Source organism: Nansenia antarctica (genome assembly GCF_963989245.1).
Source record: "Nansenia antarctica genome assembly, chromosome: 10".
Lineage (NCBI taxonomy): Eukaryota > Metazoa > Chordata > Actinopteri > Argentiniformes > Microstomatidae > Nansenia > Nansenia antarctica.
The window spans coordinates 4,766,200-4,786,440 of NC_137680.1; the positions used below are offsets into that span (position 1 = coordinate 4,766,200).

Sequence of the window (20,241 nt, forward strand, 5' to 3'; positions counted from 1 at the left end):
TTTAATGATTTTTTTCAATTAATTAGTTTAATTAGTCAACAGTATACAATTCAATCCACAGACACACTAGTGTCTACACAAACATATATGGACTGTACAGCATGTGTAGTATGTAGTGTGGCAATGTATATATATTTATATAGTGCGATGGGCAAAAAACGCATGTAAAGGTTGAGAATGTGTCTATATACAAAGTGAGTGTGTAGGGGTGTGTGTGTGTGTGTGTGTGTGTGTGTGTGTGTGTGTGTGTGTGTGTGTTTGTGTGTGTGTGTGTGCGTGCGTGCATGTAGGTTGTGTTCACGGTAACAGCAGAGGAGTTGAACCATAAATGCAGGTACTGAATGTGTCGGGTTCTGATGTGTGTGTGTGTGTTGTGTGTGTTAAATGTATAGTTTCTATATAGACAGTCCGGCGATCATATCAAACATCTATGATGGTCAGTCGTGTCCCACTTCCCTCTACGTCCTCGTTCACAGCATCGGGCCACGGCGTCTTCCCTTCATCCTTCTGCTCGCCTCGTCAGCTCCTGAGGAGGAAAACGACCACAACTCACTGGGTGCATCTCCATAGTCATCGTCTCCATTCCCTCACACAGGGTATATACCAGGAATCTTGAGGTTAATTTCAATACCTTTCTAAGACTTTTTAAAGACCTTGTCAATATTTTTCCAGACCTCATCGCCACTTCGAGCTGTAACCGTTTACATCAGTGACACCTTTAACTTAACAGTTTTAGTTTGCAATAGACTAGACCACTATCATACAACAGGATTTCCGGTTCATCTTTGTTTTTTAATAAAAACTAATAAATTAAATTATATATAATAAATTATAAACTTTTACTAAACGTTTTTAGGACAAACTCTTTGGACAGACACAACTCACTGGGTGCATCTTTGTATTTGTGTATTTTTACAGTATTATTACAGTATTATAACGCCACTGACCTCATGTCTTTTAGCTTGTTTTTATAGTTTTTTTTATTTTCTTACGATTGTTGTCTTTATTTGCACTTATTGACACCACGGACCTCATTGTCTCTTAGCTTGTTTTATAGCATTTTCGCTTTTTAATTTGTCTAGTGTGTAATATTTGTCGTTTTTTTCTGTTTTTGCACCTTCAGAAGAACCACTACAATTTCATTGTATAGGCAACTGTACATGGACAATAAAATCTATTCTATTCTACCTCCATAGTCATCGTCTCCATTCCCTCACAGCTTTAACCATTTAGGTGTTTAGACATAAAAACTATTTAGCAGACGTGTTTATCCAAAGCGATTTACAATTAAGAGATTACAGGAGGGGGCATTCTCCCTGGAATAACTTAGGGCTAAGTGCCTTACTGAAAAGGGCACACTAGTGGTGGTGTTTCCCACGTGGGATTTGAACTATAACCTTCTGCACTGATGTGAAAATACTGGCTGGGGAGAAACCTACTGTATATGGAGGACCTAGGATTTCACCTAACCAGTTCTTTTATGTCAGTGCAGACGGAGGAAAGGAGACATCCCTTGACTGACGTAATGCCCTCAGTGATATCGATTGTAGACATTGTTAAAATGTCCAGTTCTTCGATCTATTGGGTGGGGGAGAATAATCTAGCATATCACACAACCACTTTTGTGTATGCGCTCCACAATGACCCTGCAATGTGGTTGTTGTTTTTTTTACGATGACTATTATCCACTATTGCCAGCGCACCGCTTAGCAGAAGCAAGATTGGAGCCCACATTCAATTCAATTCAATTCAATTCAATTCAATTCAACTTTATTCGCCATCTGCAGTGCACTAGGAACATGATTTGGTATTCTACCATACTAAACAAGCTACAGTACATATATTATATACATTCTGGCCCAGTAAAGTTGGTTGAGGTCACCTTCTACAACAGCTTTAATCTGACACATACACACCATGACTCTCACTCCTTCCTACCTCTCACCAGTCGTAGCGGGGGCGAGTTGGGGGTGGAGGGTGTCTAGGGGACTCGTGGCGAGGGGCGGGCGGGGACTCAGAGCTGGGAGCGGGAAGGGCCAGCTGTTGACCACCCGCCGCCCTCCGGTCTCGGCCGTAGTCTATCCCCCGTGCGTTTGGGGGAGGGTACCTTCCTGCCTCCCTCCTCCATTCCTCGTTAAAGGCGTCAGCCTCACCTGAGAAAGGAAGAGACAGGGGGGAGGGGGTCAGAGCAAGTTCAAACCTTTGACTCTCCTTCAGAGGCATGATTTTGTTAGAGTGTTATCTTTTTTTAAAAATGCTTAAATTGACATGGTGAGTATGGGGTGGTGTCAAACCCCATGGCTGGCTAAGCGAGCATTAGGCAGTCTCTAATTCAGTTCCAAAACACTTCCCAAATGCTCAGAAGGTCTGGTGGACCAATGAAACTTATATACCTTTCTAAGACTTTTTAAAAGCCGTGTCAATATTTTTCCAGACTTCACCGCCACTTTCGAGCTGTAACCGTTTACATCAGTGACACCTTTAACTTAACAGTTTTAGTTAGCAATAGACTAGACCACTATCATACAACAGAATTTCCGGTTCATCTTTGTTTTTTAATAAAAACGAATAAATTCACGAACTTTTACTAAAAGTTTTTAGGACTCAAACTCTTTGGACAGAGTCTAATTCAGAAAAATATCTACAAAATTCAAGACCTCATAAAATAGACTTTATAATACTTATTAAGGGTCTTGATTTTCCCAAAATTGATTTATCAACTTTTAATACTTTTCAAGACACCGCGGATACCCTGGTATCAGACAGTCTCCAACACCCCCCCCCTCCACCCTGTTGTCTCTCCGTGACTCACTCTCCTCCAGGTTGATGTAGTCCTGGCGTTCCTCGCGGTCGCCGGTGCGGCGGTTTCGGGAGCGCTCCATCACATGTCCGCGGTCCCAGATGTGGTGGCCGATGGCCAGGCGCTCCAAGCCGCTCTCGCTGTCACGGCTCGACTGGCGCGTCTCACGGATCTGAGAGTGGGACGGGGGAGGGAGGTCATTCAGCAGAGCAACATGTACACACAAAAAAACATACAAAAGCAAAGACTGGTTGAATTAAATGTAAACTTGACAGCTGTTTTTTTATCCAAAGCAATACCAAAAGCTGACGGTATATATGCTGATGTCAACATATGACCTGATTTGCTTTCAGGACCTAGGGTTTGATTTCCTTTTATGAGGTAGGGATCAGGGATCAGTTTAAGATTGAGTAAATGTTGGGGCGCTTAGTTGGCGTAGCGGGTTATGTACCTAGACAGGAAGGATGGGTGAGAGAGAGAGGAGGGATGACATGCAGGATATGTCCCTGGTCGGAATCGAACCGGGGACATATCCTGCATGTCATCCCTCCTGTCTCTCTCACCCATCCTTCCTGTCTAAATCTCTACTATATCTGTCAATAAAAATGAAAAATATGAGTGGGACTGCCCCACTCAGAAAAAAAAAGAAAAAAAAGATTGAGTAACTGTCAGCGAGCCCCCTCTTACCCCGCCAGGTGCGGTCCTCAGCTCGCTGGTCTGCTGGTAGACTTTAGGAGCCCCAATGTCTGAAGAGGAGTAGGAGATCACTGTTGAGGAGGAGTACGTCTGACAGTTTGGGGAACCAGACATTCTGTCCTGGGGGGACATGGAAGAGCATCATAATCAAGCTAACATCATAATCAAGCTATACAAGGTGCCTTGTGTTAGTACCATGGGTACTCTGTAGTTTCATTACACTGTGTATATTTTCCCCAATTCCTTTGTGAGGCCTACAGATTTCTCCTCATGTATCTAAAAAGACAGAGTCTGGGAGAGCATGGTGGAGGAATACCAGGAATTGGTATGTGGGAAACACTCACCATGTTCATGTTCTCCATCATTCCTCCCATCATCCCAAACATATCCATGAACCCTCCTCCTCCTCCTCCTCCTCCCTAAAGGAAGGGGACAAGAGAGGACGTCAGTTTTCAATGTGCAGCTGAAATATTCAAATGACATATTTATGCCCGCTTGGAATACTTTCAAAATATGCATCCTTCTTCACTTGAGTTGGTAATCACTAACGGGCAAACACACCTTTCACCTACCAACCAGAGATTAACTCAATGAGAAGAAGGCAGGAGGGACAAAAGGGCTAAAACTTGCATTCCATAAACCCAGTGGCTATTGAGAAAGATAAGATTGTGACATCAAAGGACGAAGACTCACCATTCCCATCATTCCAAAGGGGGCCAGAGCACCAGCCTATAAGAAGCCATACGTTAATCAAATGAAAAGAAGACAAACTCATCTTAAGTTATTCTGCGATTGCAGTAATAGTAGTAATGTATATGTTACGGTACATGTGGGAATACGGTACATGTGGGAAGGTTAGGGTTAGGTGCTAGGGTGCTAGGGTTAAGGTTAGGGGTAGGGTTAGACATGCCAGCATGTACCAAGCCACCCTAGCACCTAACCCTAACCCTAGTTTTCCCACATGTACCGTATTCCCACATGTACCGTAACATACATACATCTCTTACTAGTGCAATACTTAGTAGAGAAACTAAACTCTCTCACACACACACACACACACACACACACACACACACACCTGTAGATGGGGTGCGCGGGGCGGCTGAATCTGAGGGCTGAGGGGGAAAGGTTCGTAGCCAAACGAACCAAACAAGCTCCTCATCTGTTGCCTGTGGGCTGCGAATGGATCCCTGAAAAGGAGAGGCAACATCATCATCATCATCATCTGAGGAAATAGACCCATGCACACTCAGTCATAGGTGCAGCCTGAGTGAGTGCCAATGAAGTGTACATTGGGAAGAAGGCACTGATTTAAAGAGGTTGTTAAATGACATAACGCTAGTGAATTTTAGTGAATCTAAGAAAATGTACATGTCAGACACCAAGAAACCTCTGAAAACTGAGGAAATAGACCATGCATGCACACTCAGTCATAGGTGCCTGAGTGAGTGAGTGCCAATGAAGTGTACATTGGAAGAAGGCACTGATTTAAAGAGGTTGTTAAATGACATACCGTTAGTGCATTTTTTAATCTAAGAAAATGTACATGTCAGTCAGACACGAAGAAACCTCTGTACCCTAATAATACAACGTGTTGAGAAGCTGTACTAATCTGACTGCTGCACGCACATTTAGCAGATTTAGGCCTTGAAACCTGCCCAGGAACACAACGGTCATATTTCAAGCCCCTCTCATTACATTATGAAGGCAATAAGTCACATGTAATTAGCTTGGACATAATAGGGGAAAGAAGTGTCCACTCACATCATGTAGGGGTTGTCATCCACGTCATTTAAATATCGAAACATGTTGTTATGTTGCTTGGCTCAGCTAGCTTCTGGTTGCTAGGGAAAAAACGTCCGTTTTCAGTTGTTCAGTAGAAAAATAACGAAAGAGGATAGTCAACCTAAACAGGTCAATGTCTCATTCAGGCTATTTCGAGGCACTTTCTTTCTCGAACAATGGACAATGGTGTACAAATGTAACAAGCAGCAGCAGTAGCTATACTAATGTTAGCTAGCAAGCTAGCTAGCTATCCCTTGCTGTAACCTGGCATAAGGGTTATTAAGCAAGCTAGCCTTTGAAACTAGCTCACTAAACCACTATATCAATAAAAGGTTGACTTCTTTATCGATAGGAAATCTTACTTAGGTGACTTCTTTGTGTTGACTTAGAGAATATTAGCTAGGTTTAAGATATATTTCCACTGTTGGTTGAGCATGAAAACGGAAGTCAGGACTGACAAAGGAAGCAAAAACGTCAGGAAGCAGAAAAAGAGAGAAAGATGTTGATGTTTTCCACAGGATTTCAACAAGCTTGTCCCGAGATTAAATGTCTCTCTTTCGTGCGCGACAAGGCACCGGTCCGTCCCAAGAGGTAAATGTGTTAAATGTCCCCCTATAATAACCAAACGACCCCGTGAAACGCCTGGAGCCGCAAGCTGGAATTAAGAGAAATGTCAATAAAAAAGGGGGAGGCAACATCCGGAAATGACGCAGGACTACTACGTCACTTTTAAGATTGATCGATGCTTAAGATAGACATGAAGAATGAATGAATGAATGGCCTTTATTGTCATTAATACAGTACAGGTACCATACAACGAAATGTAGGAGGGGGGGCTCCCCTGGTGCTTGGGATTTTTTTAAAAATAATAATAATAATAATAATAATAATAATAATACTAAAAACAAGGAGGGAAAAGAGCTGGGGGCCGTTCCACTAACATGGATTAGTATATCGGCGATTTAAATAAATCAGGCGATCAGGCAACTCGCGATTGGAATTCAAGCCTCAGGTGATTCCTCGAACGAGGATCAGGCTTGTGTTATGAGTGTTCTTACAAATCTTCGATATGGGCGCGTGCACGCCGACATAAAGAGCCCCGAAGAGTCGATCTGTCGAAATGAAGATACTCCACTCTGCAGGGGTCCTACATTTGCGCAGCATTCCGAATTATTGATCTTTATGAAGACGGAAAAATAAGATGTAAAATAGTGCAATACTGCCACAATTAACAAGGCGAGGGAAATGGTTTGGCAAGAAATTGCTGACCGATTAAATGCGTAGGTCATACTAGCCCCAGTTATTGTTATATGTTCATATTTTAATAAATGAATATTACTACTGTGGTGATATGAGCAGCAGGCTACAAACTGTCATATCACCACAATGGCCTAGTGGTATCGACCGCTGCCATGGGATTTATTTGTCATTTTTAGACGGTGGTTCAAATCCCTCTTCGGACGCACTTTTTACTGCATTTCGTTGTCTGAATCTAATCTAAAATCTCATCTAAAAAAGTATGTAGGCTATAAAATGATGGTGCAGGCTAATTTACAAGAACTGACACGATTACAATGGTGTTTGAAGCCTTTGCATGAAGGCTTTGGTTAAATGTAAAAAGAAATAAAAAAATAACTTCACTTAAATCAAGTCTCGAACACGCAACCTTTGGAACTCCAGCTGGCTGCCTTAACCACTGCGCCAGCCAGACCGCTGTGATGACAGCAATGCAAGTTGAAACAATTACTTTTTTTTTTTACACTCTTTTATTTATTGATCTATCGATCTATCTATCACACTTTCAAAATATCAAGTTATCTATCACACAATCAAACTATCTATCGATCGATCACACTTTCAAAAAGTTTCCGCCTGTGAGCCTTTTTTGACGCACGTATTACTTTAGCCAGTCTTTTAGCCTGCTCGCGACCAGGCTAATTATATCTGACTCAGAAGGAGCTCAACCAAGCAGCGAATTATTTGAGCCACATTGATGGAACCGAATGCAAGCTAACATTATCGCCGATTAGAACTTTATCGAGGCTTAAAATATAATCTTGTTTAGTGGAACGGGCCCCAGGTTTACATAAATAAAGGCTATATACACTATCAACTATCAATGGCAACTGCATAACACAGAACATTGTAGTAGTACTACAGTAGTTTGTTTCAACTCTGAACCTTAATCCGTGTAATTATCCCCAATAATATGCATCTAATATGCATGAAAGAAAACACTGTCAGTGATGTCTGCATGCTTGGCCATCATCATAAACAATGGAGCATGCATATTTATTCATCATGCAAATATTACTTTATTTCTTCTGTGACATATCCGTTGTTCTCCCGAGATGGCATTCCACGTGAGAACAGAAGAATGAGCAGAAGAACTTACTTATGAAGATATTATTTAGTTGACCAAGTCTCCTATGATCTCCTATGAACAATAGAAACAAGTCCTTTGTTGCTTTGGTTATGCTGATGGTATACAGTTTCTCTACTCTCATTAGTATTTTAGAAGTCACATTCATCACAGGTATATTTAATGAAGAAAATGTAAAATAATGAAACTACCACTGCGTGAGCTTAGAATGATAAGGTTCTATCTCCGTTTAGAATGATAAGGTTCTATCTCCGTTTAGGGCAGTTCAGAGATATTGAGCGTCAAAGTTTTTACATTCCATTATGTTTTGTGAGACGGAACCTTTGTATTTTATTAATTACTAACTAAAAAATGTCAACATTAAAAAAAAAAAATAACACCACACAGGCATTAATAAACACCTAATGGATCAGATTATGTTAAAAAAAAAAAAAAACTCAATTTTGACAAAAATGGAGATAGAACCTTATAATTCTGACGTCACGCGTGACTGACTCCCTTCGGTCGAGGGGTGGCGGTGCTGTTGAAGCGGATGGGAAAAGCTTTTGGGTCGCACATGCGCAGAGTGTCTCGAGCAAAACCCGGATGTAACCAACGCCTAATAGCCAGGGAGAAAAACGGTGAGTCGCTACTTTTTTCTGGAAAACGATGAAAATGATTGTGTTATTGTCAAATAAATGTTTAGACATCCCCCTTATTATTGTTCGGTTTGTTGTCCCATATAAGTAGTTACTTTACACACAGGATACGTATACACAGTTTGTTGGCATTACTCCTCGGAGACATAGGGAAAAAAATACCACTTTCTTTGCTAGCTAACATTGTTAGCTTCATGCTCTGCCAGTAGCTTCATGCTTGCCAGTCAACCCTGATCAAGTTGTCATAACTTTCAAGAACTATTATGATATTATATTGACAATATCTGACAATAGTGTCAGCATGCCACTTTTCAATCATACTTGATAATTGGGCATATAATGTTACCATTAGTAGCTAAATACTTTTGGTTTCGGCCTATTCATTTTGCTACCTTTTAGTTTAGCAAAGCAAGGGTAAATCGGTTAGCTTTAGTTAAACATTATAATGTATTCATCCAAATGACATGTGAATGTTGAAGCCTTAAAGTTCATTCGTCAGATAACCAACTACTTGTCTTTAGCCTGCTGTAGTTAGGCTAATGTACTGTTTGTCTCCCTATCCTGTCAGCAGGAGTCAGCAGGAGAAATTATTGCACAATTTTTATGATGATTGCATTTCAGTTTCTGGATGCAGTCACCCCTAGCATTATCATGTTTCTACCAGAACATATAATATGGGAATATGTATGTCTGGCTGTCATGACATGATCGTGTCAGAGGGTCAATCACTTCATGCTTATCTGTCCTAATGTCCCCCAAGCCCCCCCGCTCCACTGTGTTCAGCTGGGCTGTAAGAGCCGATTGTTTCTTCATTAGACAGGGTATCCGCGGTGTCTTGAAAAGTATTAAAAGTTGATAAATACATTTTGGGAAAATCAAGACCCTTAAGTATTAAAAAGTCTTATCATGGTTTTATGAGGTCTTGAATTTTGTATTTTTCTGAATTAGACTGTCCAAAGAGTTTGAGTCCTAAAAACGTTTAGTAAAAGTTTGTGAATTCATTAGTTTTATTATAAAACAAAGATGAACCGGAAAGTCTGTTGTATGATAGTGGTCTAGTCTATTGCAAACTCAAACTGTTAAGTTAAAGGTGTCACTGATGTCAACGGTTACAGCTCGAAGTGGCGGTGAGGTCTGGAAAAATGTTGACAAGGTCTTTAAAAAGTCTTAGAAAGGTATTGAAATTAACCTCCAGATTCCTGTATATACCCTGCTCTTCATTAGAGGCGGTCTATTGTGTTTTCGGTCCAAAGTGATGAACTGCTTATCCAGCCGAAGTTTAATGACTATAATATATCATTAAACTTCTTTTTTTTTGTTTTACTCATTAAGAGTGTAGGCTCTTAACTCATGTCGCTTCTCTGTCTCTGTCATGTCTCCTCCGGTATGAGGAAGTGCCGAAATGAGTGTCAGCAATATTCGTCTGACTCAAATATTATTCTCGAGAACAGCTGTTTATTAGGCTATATCGCATCCAAGTTTGTCACTTTGACACATTTAGTGGAAGTCTCATTTTTGGTTGTGTTTACTACGCCTGTCATTTGTGCTATGTGAACGCTTCTTAGATGTTTTGGATAGTTTCGCCCTGTGTCAGTCTTGCCTCCCTTGAGAGACTGTCATTAATACTGCATACCATACATCATTCCTTCCGATCAATGCTAGTTAACACCAGTGTATGTGGTTTGAATGGTCTATGAATCACCTAACAGGCTTACACCAGAGAACGTCACTAGTTAATGGATGTCAGTAGACCGCTGTCCTGGCAGACAATGTTGTTGTTCATCGCAGTGTCGTCTCCACTTTGTCTGATTAGGTCGGTCGTAGGTTGTTTCTGTTTCCCGTAGTTACTGTATGTGTGTGGAGTCACAAGCAGAGTCTCAAATGTGTCCTTCAGGAGAGACTAACACAGCCCATGTTATGACTGTTGTCAGTGTGTCTCTCTCTTGCTCACCCCCCCCCTCTCTCTTTCTCTCCTTTTAGATGCAGACTATAAAGTGTGTAGTGGTGGGGGACGGTGCAGTAGGAAAGACATGCCTACTGATTTCCTACACAACCAACAAGTTTCCCTCAGAATATGTTCCTACGGTAAGAGCAGGGCAGCGTGTTGGGGCACATGCCATTTACTGTGGGGGTCAAAGGGTGTGGGCCAGCGTGTAGTAGGGAGGGAGAGTGGGTTGAGAAAACAACCGAGGAAAAAGGACGATAGATCAAATACTCAGTGTTGGAAGTTTCTCTGAACATTCGATAACCAATTACTTTACAAAGAAAGAAGTTAAACTACACTAAAGCTAGCCTTGAGAGAAATATAGTGTCAAACTAAAGCTACTACATCAGAACTACTTAACCTAACACACGACAGTCAGTTGGACTGAAAGATGACCAGTCCATGTGACAGAAAGCGTGTGACTGAAATGCTTCGAAGTCACAAAAAAAATTTCGGGAGGTGGGGAGAAAGAAAAAGTAGGGAAATTGAAGCTCAAGGGTTTAATTAGTTTAATTCCAGTATTTTTTTGTTGTTGTTTCTTTTGGAAAAATGTATACATAAATAATTATATTTAATATACTGGGATTTGTTAGGAACCACCTCGACTTCTGATTTACAATTTCTTAATCATATGGAGGAGATTTTTATGGCACAGAGATGGGTGACATTACTTAAGTTTTATGCTTTCTTTTAAACATCAGGTGTTTGATAATTATGCAGTGACGGTGATGATCGGAGGGGAACCCTACACACTTGGCCTTTTTGACACAGCGGGTAATATAAGCATTTGAACTCATTCTCTATAACGTTAGTTGCATTGTTTCAACAGCATCACAGAATCTTTTTCTTCTGATTGGTCCTCTCAGGTCAGGAGGATTACGATAGGCTGCGCCCTCTCAGCTACCCGCAGACGGACGTCTTCCTCGTCTGTTTCTCGGTGGTCTCTCCCTCCTCCTTTGAGAACGTCCGTGAGAAGGTCAGTAACATGTCGCTGTGTTGCCAAAGCTCAGCCTCCTCGCACTTAACCTGCCAACTAGTGTTTGAGTTCCAGGGGTTTTGTCTTTTCAAGATGTTTAAAGAAGTGCTTGGGGTTGTTTTTGTATTGCACACACTCTGACCTCTGACCTCTAACTCTGCCGTTCCCCCCCCCCCCCCCCCCCCAGTGGGTTCCTGAGATCTCCCACCACTGCCCGCGGACACCCTTCCTGCTGGTGGGCACCCAGGTGGATCTGCGGGACGACAGCAACACGGTGGAGAAGCTGGCCAAGAACAAACAGCGTCCCCTGTCCCCCGAGAGTGGAGACAAGCTGGCCCGTGACCTCAGGGCCGTGAAATACGTGGAGTGCTCCGCCCTCACGCAGGTAAGGAGCTAGCGATAATGCTAGTAGCCTTCTCTAAAGCATGGTTTACTTGTCCTAACCCTAACTAGTACTAAAACATCGTCATTGTCTAAAGCAGTGGTTCTCAAACCTCTCCTAATTGCTTTGCACTTGATTAGTTGAATCAGGTGTGTGCTGGTGGTGGAACAGATCAAATATGTGGAACGGCTGGTGGTCCCAGAGGAGAGGTTTGAGAACCACTGGTCTAAAGTCAAACCACATCTGGTGTATTTTTGGTGCAGCTTATCTGGATCATTGGTGCAGGGGGAACATAGTTATACCTTACACAATGACTTTCATTGGTTTATCATATCATTGGTTTTAAATACATTGGTTTCAATTTATCTCAAACGTTTTTTTCAGTGGATTAAACTCTTAATGGTCTTAATCTCTAATCTCTCCATCTGTCTCTTAGAGGGGGCTGAAGAACGTGTTCGACGAGGCCATCCTGGCAGCGTTGGAACCTCCAGAGACCAAACCCAAGAAACGTTGTGTCCTGTTATAGACAGAGAGGCGGAGGAGTGAGTGAGAGAGAGAGAGAGAGTTAGAGGGATGGGGGATAGAGGAGGGGCAGGGTTAGAGATGGGTGGGGTGGTTACAACAACAAGAGAAGCAGATCAATGGCCAGCATACAAAAGGACAAAAAAGAGTGAGCAAGGGATGGAGATGAAGTGGCATTGAGACGCCAATACATTTAAAAACACTGACTGTGCCTTCTTAGTACGTACTGAGAGAAGACGAGGGTTTTCCTTCAAGTAGTGATTACATGAGAAAGGAGAAACCTTCATCTTATCTCCTTCTTCCTCCAGATAGACTTTAAAAAATGACAGTGTTTCCCCTAACCGTTAGGTGGGGCGGGCTCCCCTCTGCCTGGCCGCCACTGCACACCTCAAAAAGATGAGGGGTTGGTGTAGTTGGTGTTTTCAGCCTTGTTGCCTTTGGTGGCTTTTGTGCCCCAGCTTAAGAAAATACCATAGGGGGAGACACTGAATTGATTTTATTGAATTTATAGTTTTTTTCTTTTGTTGCTTCTTTGAGTTTGGAGAGAGAGAACACAAGAGATTTACTTACTTTCACTCCAGACCAGGTTAGCGAACTATTATCGGTCACTTTCCTCTCCAACTCCTCTAGTGGATTTTGGGAACACCAAGTGCATTGTCGCCACAGATTCAACTGCCCTCTGCTGGCGACACACAGAACTGAATTTATATTATTTTTTTTCTCCTCTTGTTTATTTTTTGTGTATGATGTATTAATTTTATGACTATTTGTTTATCTTTTGGGATTTTTTTTTTTAGCGGTTATTCATTTTTGAAACTTGAGGTTTTTTTCCATTATTTGTATCCAGATTTCTTTTTGCTAGACTTACCAACTTGATCGTGATTGATTGATAATATAACAAATTAAGCTGTAATATTTTGAATAGCTGAACTTAATCTTGATAGTAATGATGATGATGATGATGATGAGCTGATAACCTTTTCCTAGTAAACTTCTGGGTGTTTAGAATCACAGAATGTTTGTAATAAAATGGTTTAACTGACATAAAAAAAACAAGGTTCCTTGAGTTGTTTTTTTCTGCAAATTATTTGCACACACACCCTGCATCTTGTGACTGAAGCCAAATCGTGACGTTAGAATTATAAGGTTCTATCTCAATTTGTCAAAATTGAGTTTTTTACATAATCTGATCCATTAGGTGTTTATTAATGCCTGTGTGGTGTTATTTTTAAAATGTATTTTTTTTTTAGTTAGTAATTAATAAAATACAAAGGTTCCATCTCACAAAACATAATGGAATGTAAAAACTTTGACGCTCAATATCTCTGAACTGCCCTAAACGGAGATAGAACCTTATCATTCTAAACGGAGATAGAACCTTATCATTCTAAATGGAGATAGAACCTTATCATTCTAAACGGAGATAGAACCTTATCATTCTAAGCTCACGAAATCTATACAGGAAAATGAAAACTGCAGAGTGCATACTCACTATTTGGAATGTTACTCTGCTGGCATTGTACCCCCCTTTGATATCCTGCAACTCCTGGGCAGCAGACATTCTAGAACACTGACCAGACAGTAGACATTCTAGAACACAACCATGACAGGCCATTCTAGAACACTGCCCAGACAGTAGACACACTAGTCTAGAACGCAACCATGACCAGACACTCCATAAACAGTACAGCAGAGGTCTGTCCTCACTGCATATCAGGAACCCACTGTGAATAATGTGAGAGGACCATACACAACACACACATACACAATGCACAGGGGTTGTAGTGAAAATATGTTTATTTTACCAAAGTCAACGGTGCAGAACACTGGTGCTGTAGCAAAATGCATCACAAATGTTTCACATTGGAGCAGTGAACTAAAGCAACATGGACACAGCACTGAGAGAGGGGGGTGTATGGTATTCTCACTGTTTAGGGGGATTGCTGGTGGAATCTGAAGGATGGAAAGAACTCAGGATGACAGATATACAAATAAATAAAAGCCGAACAGTGGTAAAGAGACATAAATACAGTAAATGTATAAAGACTTGCTTACTACCTTACCACATAGAAATGAAACCATAGATACAAATATGCACAAAAGAAAGGTAAGCACTGTTTTCACTGTTAGTTACGGTTAATTTCGGCTTTAGAAGCTTTGTCAGTTAGGTTAATGGCATGTGTGTGTGAGTGCGTGATCACTTTCACTATGATGTACTACTAGAAGTTGATGGTGTTTTAATGACCTTACTAGTGTGCAAAGTATGTTCCTTAAAGAGATGCTACAGGACTTTTGTCACTAAATTCTTTACATCAAATCGTGTGTTGACTGTATGTTTCATGATATAATGGAGTTGAAATATTGCTTTTGCTCTATGCATGTTAGTATAACTCTATTGTGTTCTGGCACTAGTGATCATGTGAGAGGTCATTCCACCCTCTCTGCCCTTCCCCTGGCAGAGGTGTCATATCTGTGATGCATAGGTCCTCACTCTCTCAATACAGTGGTTTATACCTTCCCATCCCTTCATGTAAAATGTGTTATAGTTTTCTCAAGTATCTATTCAAATCTAATCTGGAGTCTGGAATAGACAGTGCTCTAGCCTAGACAATGTCTGGTCAGGTGTTTGTTTGTTTGGATGGGAAGTGTTCTAGAGTGTCTACTGTATGGTCAATGCTGACTTCTAGAGTGTCTGTCTACTGCCTGGGCAGTGTTCTAGAATGGCCTGTCACGGTTGTGTTCTAGAGTGTCTACTGTCTTGGTCAGTGTTCTAGAATGTCTGCTGCCCAGTTCTCTGGGTTCTGCTGCGTATACTGTGTTGTTGTGTGAGTGCAACAGAGTCCCTCACTCTCGGCAGGTATGGATCATCACTGTGTTCTTGCACTGTTGGCAGCGGACCGAGCAGCACCAGGAGAACTTGCAGGAGCAGCGCTGCACCACCTCGGCCCGGCCCGCCCGGAAACCTGGCCCACAACACACCAGCTCACATCCGTCTGGGGCCAGCCGAGAGGTACCTGGGGGGGGGGAGAGGGGGAGATGAAGGACAGGAAAGGGATGAGAAAGCATGCCTGAGGAGGAAGGGTTAGCACAGAAGCGAGCTGTGACGTTAGAATTATAAGGTTCTATCTCCGTTTTTGTCAAAATTTTGTTTTTTTTACATAATCTGATCCATTAGGTGTTTATTAATGCCTGTATGGTGTTTTTTTTTAAAAATGTAGACATTTTTGAGTTAGTAATTCATAAAATACAGAAGGTTCCATCTCATAGAACGTAATGGAATGTCAAAACTTTGACGCTCAATATCTCTGAAATGCCCTGAACGGAGATAGAACCTTATCATTCTAAGCTCACGAAGCAGCAAATGGAGTGTACACAGTGTACTGTACACATACTCTCGTATCTATGGTTACAGTACAGCAAGTTTTTAGCCCTCTCACCGTTACAGCGCCGGCCAGAGGTCCCGGGGATGCCGTTGTCGGGGTCGAGGCGGCAGAAGTCTGGGGAGGCGGAGAGGTACACCAGGTCCCTCGCGGCGGGGGGCTTGACGTGGGGGTCGCGGGGCAGCAGGGCTGTCCTGGAGCCTATACGGGAGAGACGCACCTGGGGAAGGAGGGCAGAGGTCAGACAGAGGTCAGAGGAGGAACCTGGATAGCACGCAGAATCATCTCATTAATGCAAAGAGAACCTCTCTAGACTATTGAGATAATAATAATAATAATAACTTTTATTTGTATAGCACTTTCCTGCAAAACGTTGCAGCTCAACATGCTTTAATCATTATATAATGATTGAATGATTGAGATTTAATTGTTAAATTTTTTGCCATTTTAGCAGACGCTTTTAATCCAAAGCGATTTACAATTACGAATTACAGGGACATTCCCCCTGGAGTAACTGAGGGCTAAGTGCCTTACTCAAGGGCTACACACTAGTAGTGGTGTGATTTCAGGCGGGATTTGAACTCACAACCTTCCGATCACAAGTCCAACTCACTATCCACTAGACCACCACTACCCGAGATGCACCCCGTGTATCAGCAGTGTCAGTGGGGGACAGAGTGGACAGGTTACCTCTGTGGCTCCGTCGAAACGTTCCTTGAGCACGGCGCCGACACGTCGGAACGGAGGCATGACCTTCCAGCAGGTCCTCAGCTCACAGGAGCCAGAGACTCCGTGACACTTACACTCCACCTGCATGTTATGGAGGATGGCCTGAGGGATGGGAGGGAGAAGAGGAGAAGAAGAAGAAGCGCAGAGGGAGATGCCAGGAGAGGGTATGAAGATGAACGGTTAGGAGGGAAGGGGAGAGAATAAGCTTTCATAAAATCATCAAAAAGACTGTCTTCAAAGTGCCCCTCCTCCTCCTCCTCCTCCTCCGACCTTCCTTCCAGCCTCGTTGTTATGGATGTTCATGAGCGGTCGCCCTGCCGACAGTCCTTTGGCACGCTCCGCCTCGTCCACGAAGGTCTGGGAGAAGGCCACGCCGTAGGACAGGTTGTCACTGCACCCCGACCACTGGAACCCTGGAGATGAGATAGATAGACTGATCGATCGATTGGTTGATGGATGGATGGATGGATTGATTGGTTGGATGGGTAGTTTGGCTGATTGATTGATGGATTGACAGTAATACAGTAAGAACAGATACCCCCAACTCACCCTCAGGACTGACCCCCCTGACCTTCCTGTCGCAGCCACACCTCTCTAGCTCCCCCCGGCTGCAGCCTCGTGTTACTGCCATCGCCACGGCCGCCGAGGACAGGGCGTGCACGAAGGCTGCCTCACGCGTGCCTGATGGAAAATGTTTCACAACAATGGTTCAGGTTAAGTCAGTTATATACTGTATGTAGTCAGAAATACTGACACCATTCATTCAGTCTATTTCCAGTCGTAACCAGTGAGGCCTCTTACCTTGGCTCATGACTCGGCCAAACACGTTGACTCCACGGGGGGTGGTGGAGCAGTTCCACCGGCGATTCCGGAACTGGTGCTGGCACTGACCAGACAGACAGACAGACAGACAGACAGACAGACAGACAGACAGACAGAGAGACAGAGAGACAGACAGACAAACATACAGACAGACAGGCAGACAACATCGTCAGTTGTTAGGTGTTGGGCAGAGTGCATATTACTTGTCAAAGTAATGACAAATACATCACTAAATGTATTGGAAACTGCCTATGATCAAGTTATTAATACCAACCCAGAGATTAATGATGATGATGATGATGATGATGATGATAATATAATATAAGACATTTAGCTGAGGCTTTTATCCAAAGCGACTTACATTGCAGTAAGTGCATACTGTACATTTGTCAGTATACAGTGTACATAAGTATTAACACATCAACATTTTGTCCAGTAAATGTATTTCCAATGAGCCTATTCAAGTAAAATGTGCACCAGACTTCGATATTAACTCAAACAATCCAGACAAAAAATCTAAACAATGAAGTCCATATGTAAATAAAGTTATGTGTAATAAAGTGGAATGAAACAGGAAAAAAGTATTGAACACACTAACTGAAATTAATTCAATACTTAGTGGAGAAGTCTTTGTTTGTAATGACAGCTTCAAGGCGCTTTCTGTATGAAGTAACTAATCGCCCGCAGTATTCAGGTGTGATTTTGGCCCATTCCTCTACACAGATTGTCTTTAAATCTTGAAGATTGCGGGGGGGCCCTCTTGTAAATCTGGATCTTCAGATGCTTCCACAAATGTTCAATTGGGTTTAAGTCATGTGATTGACTTGGCCATTCCAACAAGTTGATTTTTCTTTCTCTGAAACCAATTGCCAGTTTCCTTTGCTGTATGCTTTGGATCGTTGTCCTGCTGGAAGGTCCACCCACGTCTCATCCTCCGCATCCTGGTGGATGGCAGCAGGTTCATCTCAAGAATCTCTGTCTGTCTCTTGTTCCTTCAATGATATGAAGTCTGCCCGTACCACGAGAGGAGAAACAGCCCCACACCATGATACTTCCACCTCCAAACTTCACTGTTGGTATAGTGTTATTCAGGTGATGTGCAGTGCCAGTTCTCCTCCAAACATGGTGTGTTGTGTGACAGCCAAAAAGTTCAATTTTGGTCTCATCTGACCAGAGTACATGCTCCCAGTAGTTCACTGTCCAAATGTTGTTTGGCAAACCTTAAACGAGCTTCAACATGTCTTTTTTTCAGTAGTGGAGTCTTGCGGGCTGAGCGTGCACAGAGGCCATGGCGGTGGAGTGCATTGCCTACTGTCCTTTCTGTCACAGTTGTACCTGCTGCCTCCAAGTCTTTCTGGAGCTCTTTCCTAGTGGTGGCTACTCTTCTAAGTATCCTTCTGACTCCCTGATCAGAAATCTTGCAAGGAGCTCCTGTGCGTGGCCAGTTGATGGTGGAGTGATGTTGCTTCCTTTTACGGTTAATGCCCCCAATGGTGCTTACTGGAAGATTCAGAAGTTGTGAAAAACGTCTGTAGCCTATTCCATTTTCATGTTTTGCAACAATCTGGTTGCAAGGGTCTTGATACAAAACTGTATTCTACCGATTGCAATTGTTTTTAGTTTTTTTCTTTCTTTTTTTTCTTTTTAATCCTGTCTTGCTCACTGTTTGTTTGCCCTTGCTCACTGTTCTATTGTACACTCGACGTCACTGTAAATGAGGGTGACCTCAGTGCCTATCTCACAAATTTCACTCGAATAGGCTCAAGTGTGTTCAATACTTATTTCCCCCCATTGTATATGGTCCCAGCGGGAATCAAACCCACAATCTAAGCATCGGTAGCACCATGGCTCAGTTGGTAGAGCATGGCAATCATGATGATGATGTTTGGAGAAGAAGAAGTCAGAGAAGACCATAAGCAGGGCTCTCAAGTCTCACGCATTGGGCGTGAGACAAGGTGTGGCGTGTGAGTGTGTGAACGGGTTGAAATGCGTGTGTCTCACGCCCAATACGTGAGACTTGAGAGCCCTGCCATACGGTTTGTGTTCCCAGGTCATACCTCCTCTATGACCATCTCGGCCGCCTTGCGTACGGACTCCATGACCTCCCCCCGCGCCCTGCACACCCCCACCTGCCCCGCGGACAGTCCCCTCAGCCGCCCGCAGGCGACAGCACCCGACACGGGCCGCGAGCGCGGCATCCTCGCCAGGGAGCTGAGAGAGAAAATAGGAGGGAATTTTACACAACGGGACACAGGTAGTGAGAGGGGTGTATGTATGGGATGAAGAGGGAGAGCAAGAGAGAGGAAGGAGAAGAGGAGGGTGGGAGAAAGTAGAATAGGGGGAAGAGGGGAGAGAGAGGGGGTAATGAGAATAGAGGAAGGGAGATAGAGAGAGTTGGGGGGGAGAAAGAAAGGGGGGAGTTGGTGGGGGTGGTGGGGGTTAAGGTGAGAAAGGGGCAAGGATGGGGTGGGAGAGTTTTAGAGAGACGAAGGCAACAAGAGAAAGAGGAACCAGACAAAAGAGGACAGAGAAAGCACAGTTAAGGGAGGGAGAGAGAGAAAAGGTCAGTGAGAGCGAGAGACAAAGAGAGAAAAGGGAGAGACAGAAAGAGATTTAGAGACACGTCACCATCTTTTAAAAGTTATAGCATGACAAACAAACTCCCTCTTTCTCCTCCCCCCCCCCCCCCCCGGAACGCCAGACTTACAGCCAGTTGGTTGCCATGGTCGGGTGGGTTGCCCATAGCAACAGCAGGAGGAGTTGTGCCGTGAGATTGACAGTAGAGACAGTTGGCATCAGACTTGTCTGTCTGTCCGTCTTTGTGCGTCAGTTGGTGTCCTTGGGGCCGGCAGTCTGCACGTTTCCGTAGTTACGCAGCGCAGTCTGTCGGTCTGTCGGTCTGTCAGTCTATTCTAGTACAGATCGACCGACAGCCTATGTTTCTGGATCTGAACCTGGGGTTGATCCCCTCATATCTGGAGACAGTGGAAAAACAACACAGATTTAGGAAATGGATCATATTATTGTTTTTGCTCATTCTCCTTTTCACTATAGACACTACTAGTATTTTACTGTACAACCACCTACTACTAGTTTGTACGATTATTGACTACTGTGACCTCATACTAATAGTGTATTCATTTA

At 43.1% G+C, this 20,241-nt stretch overlaps 3 protein-coding genes across 6 annotated transcripts; 1 reads left to right on the forward strand and 2 right to left on the reverse strand.

Annotated features, from left to right (window-relative positions):
• On the reverse strand, window positions 1-5,937 carry mlf2 (myeloid leukemia factor 2). Of its 4 annotated transcripts, none has more exons than XM_080540718.1 (9): window positions 5,644-5,937; window positions 5,261-5,340; window positions 4,575-4,686; window positions 4,190-4,225; window positions 3,841-3,915; window positions 3,488-3,616; window positions 2,813-2,972; window positions 1,946-2,153; window positions 1-526 (listed from the first exon to the last, which is right to left on the reverse strand). In XM_080540718.1, exons 2-9 carry the CDS (start codon window positions 5,302-5,304, stop codon window positions 520-522), a joined length of 771 nt encoding a protein of 256 aa, XP_080396844.1. In that variant the 5' UTR covers window positions 5,305-5,340; window positions 5,644-5,937; the 3' UTR covers window positions 1-519. The 4 variants fall into 4 exon arrangements, with proteins under 4 accessions (XP_080396844.1, XP_080396846.1, XP_080396847.1 ...); XM_080540720.1 differs by having other exon boundaries at window positions 1,939-2,153; XM_080540721.1 differs by having other exon boundaries at window positions 1,917-2,153.
• A 2,307-nt stretch (window positions 5,938-8,244) lies between these two features.
• cdc42l (cell division cycle 42, like) lies at window positions 8,245-13,158 on the forward strand. Its single transcript, XM_080540722.1, has 6 exons — window positions 8,245-8,284; window positions 10,283-10,387; window positions 10,988-11,060; window positions 11,153-11,262; window positions 11,450-11,647; window positions 12,081-13,158. Exons 2-6 carry the CDS (start codon window positions 10,283-10,285, stop codon window positions 12,168-12,170), a joined length of 576 nt encoding a protein of 191 aa, XP_080396848.1. The 5' UTR covers window positions 8,245-8,284; the 3' UTR covers window positions 12,171-13,158.
• Window positions 13,159-15,010: 1,852 nt separating this feature from the next.
• wnt4b (wingless-type MMTV integration site family, member 4b) lies at window positions 15,011-19,893 on the reverse strand (the record flags this gene model as incomplete). The annotated part of the gene is made up of 8 exons (XM_080540717.1): window positions 15,011-15,180; window positions 15,604-15,766; window positions 16,237-16,377; window positions 16,546-16,688; window positions 16,825-16,956; window positions 17,077-17,161; window positions 19,155-19,308; window positions 19,805-19,893. The coding sequence occupies 8 exons, from the start codon at window positions 19,891-19,893 to the stop codon at window positions 15,011-15,013; spliced, it is 1,077 nt and encodes a 358-aa protein (XP_080396843.1).
• Window positions 19,894-20,241: the final 348 nt, after the last annotated feature.

Bases quoted from the DNA above. Each gene is read 5' to 3' on its own strand.
- mlf2 (XM_080540718.1), bottom strand. From the start codon at position 5,304: ATGTTTCGATATTTAAATGACGTGGATGACAACCCCTACATGAT. The intron at 3,916-4,189 runs GTGAGTCTTCGT...CCCTTCCTTTAG, and splicing joins CCTTTGGAATGATGGGAATG to GGAGGAGGAGGAGGAGGAGG. The intron at 3,617-3,840 runs GTGAGTGTTTCC...ATGTCCCCCCAG, and splicing joins TGATGGAGAACATGAACATG to GACAGAATGTCTGGTTCCCC.
- cdc42l (XM_080540722.1), top strand. From the start codon at position 10,283: ATGCAGACTATAAAGTGTGTAGTGGTGGGGGACGGTGCAGTAGGAAAG. The intron at 11,263-11,449 runs GTCAGTAACATG...CCCCCCCCCCAG, and splicing joins TTGAGAACGTCCGTGAGAAG to TGGGTTCCTGAGATCTCCCA. The intron at 11,648-12,080 runs GTAAGGAGCTAG...TCTGTCTCTTAG, and splicing joins AGTGCTCCGCCCTCACGCAG to AGGGGGCTGAAGAACGTGTT.